At 42.3% G+C, this 3,037-nt stretch overlaps 1 protein-coding gene across 1 annotated transcript; it reads right to left on the bottom strand.

The window, feature by feature from the left end:
• Positions 1 to 1,409: 1,409 nt before the first annotated feature.
• On the bottom strand, positions 1,410 to 2,788 carry LOC149228771 (VQ motif-containing protein 4-like). Its single transcript, XM_089378358.1, has one exon. It carries the CDS (start codon positions 2,655 to 2,657, stop codon positions 1,740 to 1,742), a length of 918 nt encoding a protein of 305 aa, XP_089234484.1. The 5' UTR covers positions 2,658 to 2,788; the 3' UTR covers positions 1,410 to 1,739.
• Positions 2,789 to 3,037: the final 249 nt, after the last annotated feature.

Below are 3,037 nucleotides of genomic sequence, written 5' to 3'. Positions count from 1 at the left end.
TTAAGACTTCTGAAAAACCAGATGTATAAATTTAATAGTCATAAAATTTTATTTATGAAAAGTTTAGATGTACAAATTTAATAGTCATAAAAAAAATTTAATGTTGTTATTATGTTCATCGCAATAAAAGTCAAAATAATAATAATAATCTAATTTTAAGATTAGAATAAAGTGAAAAAAAACCTAAACAAAACTATTTGATACCAAAGTATACCAAAAAAAAATATCCAAATTTCTAAATTCAAAATTTTGTTGTTAGGGAGTGTTAAACATATCATTTATTTTAAAGTGTTAAGTAAATATAAGTCTCACTTTTCTCAATACAACCATGTTTCCAGAGTGCCCGAATAAATTGAACCTTAATTCGAAGAAAAATAAAAGTACAGAGAAAAACTTTAATTGAACATTTCAGGATATCACAGAGTTTCAATCCTTAATTCCAAAGAAAATCAAACATTTTATGATATCCCAATGAAATAAGTGAAGAAACCCATCTTAACAGGACCATAATTGTGATTATTTTCTCTGAAAGTTATTCCCTGCCAAAATGATGGCCTGATTGAGACACATTCGTGAAATGTACTGGACAGATCTAAAATGCTTGGAATATAGTCGTCACCAATATAAAAAGGAACTCAATTCGAAAATAGTAAAAGCTGCAACTAAAATGTATTCACAAGGTCAGACCAACGATAATCCAAATATGGAAAATTGCAATCACCGGACAAAAACATCGGTAACATTGAAACGGTTTTATGCTCGATAAAATCCTGGAAGATGACTGGCTCAATGAGCCAGTGAGAAAAGAAATCAATTTCCACAAATGTGAATGATACTTCTTTATTAAGAATCATCATCAGACAAGATATCATAAATAAGAACAAATTTTTACTATATTTAGCTGTCATGAGAATTATGTTTCACTTTAAATGGAGACCTCTATTCTCAACCTGGATTTCGATTACTCAGAGACAATGCAAGCATATTTAGTTGTGCAATGAAAACCAAAAAAAAAAAAATCAGGAGGAAGCACTGGCAATGATTTGACCATGGCCTCACTCAAAAGCATACAACTTAAAAGCTTGCTGCCAGTGAGCACCAGTTTTTTCTGTGTCCAGAGTTCTTCTTAGGGCTTCTTTCAACAGAACAGCTTTCTTCACCAAATCACATTCACCATTTTCAGAACTTTAAGAACAGTAGGAAGCTAGAGTATATGTTCAAGGTAGGAAAAGCAGAGATTTTATTTCTTGTAAAGTGAATTAATTGCATCTCAAATTTATCAGTGGGTAGAACTTAGATCAACAAAGACGCAAGGAATGCGAATGGAAAAAATCAAAACCTATTACTGTAAAAAAATAACTTCCACACCCACAAAATTTCATTTGAATCCATGATACCTTGGCCCAGCATTCTCAAAAATTTATAGGCATAGATATATATATTCATATAGATCAAAGTCCAGACAAATTGATATGATACATCAAACATAGGCACTTACTGAGGGAGAAAGACGAAACAGCAGGCCTTCTTCCGGGCAAGTCTGCAAAAGCGAAAATCACAGGCCATGCCATCTTCTTTCAGACACAGATCCAGATAACAATAATAAAAAAACACAGACCATGTGGACCGACTTGCCAGGGCCTGCTATTTGATGCTCAAATAACTGTAATTCACCAAAACCAAAAATGAAAACAGATCAATGGTGAGATGCCCGACACTTAGGGCCGGACAACTGAGAGCTAAGAGCTGGACCCTCTGGGAGACTGCAGCGGAAACAGGGGCAGCAGCTCCGGCTCCCTATCCCTTGGCGTTTGAAGAGGAGAAGGATGCAAATAGAATCCTTTCCCCGCAATGGCCCTCTCCTCCTGTGAAATCGAAGATTCATCGCAAGACGTCGAATTGGAGGGGCAATCAAAGGGGTCGGAGCCGAGAGGCGTCACTGGACTGAGCACGAGTGATGGGAGATCGAGCATGCTAGGCGACAGGATTTCAGGCGGCGGCGCCGACCTAGGAGATATCCTTCCGTTCAGGTTGAGGCGGAGAGGATTGATCCCCAGACCTATCTGCAGATTTCTCAAATTCTGGCGCCTTTCGTGCAGCTTGAAGGCGGGTTTTCGAGGACCCACTTCGATTCCGGGCTTGACAGGTTGCGCTTGCGCCTGCCCTTGTGGGGGTGCGGGAGCAGGGGCGGGGACCGGGGGCAAAGTCGGATTCGGCCTGCCCTCGGGCTCGTTGGCCGGCACAGGCGGTCGGGGGGCGTAACGAGCAGGCATGGTAATGGGGAGCTTTTTTTCCTGGGCATCATCAGAGGCGCCGGTGAGCCTCTGGACGACCTCCTTGAAAGTAGATGTGTCCGCCTGCACAAACGTCGTCGGAATCACTACCTGTTGCGGCTGCGGCTGCTGTTGGGCCCTGTCCGGCTCGGGCCGGAGTCGCGGAGATTCGATCCCGGCCGATCTGGGGGACGGGCAAGGCGAAGCGGCCGCCCAATTCGCAGAGGGAGAAGGGGAAAAGCCCACGAATTGCAAAACTGCATAACTTCCTCCCTCTCCTGCTCCTCCTCCTCCTCCTCCTGCTTCCTGTGCAGTGGGCGAAGCCATTGGCATCGCTACCCTGCGCCCACCGTTCTCCATATCCACCATCACGTTTTTCTTCATTGCGTCCACGGCAGAGCAATCGTATCAATAGCAAAAGAGAAAAAAAGAAAGCTGGGGGGTTGGGGTCCCTGGGCAAGCAGAGGTGAGGTGATCCTCGTGAGAGACTTGGAGTTTGGGGGTCGGGAAAGAGGCAGAGATGTTAATAAAGAAGCGGAGCGAAGGGAGGGCGAGGGCGATGCTTACCAGACGTTGACTTGAGTCAGAACAGCGACCTACGCCAATACGGCGCCCTGTCGTTTTTTGCCCTTTCTTATTGGAGAAATTTAATGCAGGGTCAAACCCATTTAAAAAAAAAAATTTAAAAAAAATACTTTTCAGCTCATATATCGGTTGATGATATTAATTATATACCATAACTGTAATGTATAAATTATTTTTTA

Source organism: Pinus tabuliformis, chromosome J (assembly GCF_031772625.1).
Source record: "Pinus tabuliformis cultivar Carrire ecotype Pingquan chromosome J, CPIR1, whole genome shotgun sequence".
Lineage (NCBI taxonomy): Eukaryota > Viridiplantae > Streptophyta > Pinopsida > Pinales > Pinaceae > Pinus > Pinus tabuliformis.
Note: the sequence above shows the minus strand (reverse complement) of the source record. Positions and strands in the feature narration are given on the sequence as shown.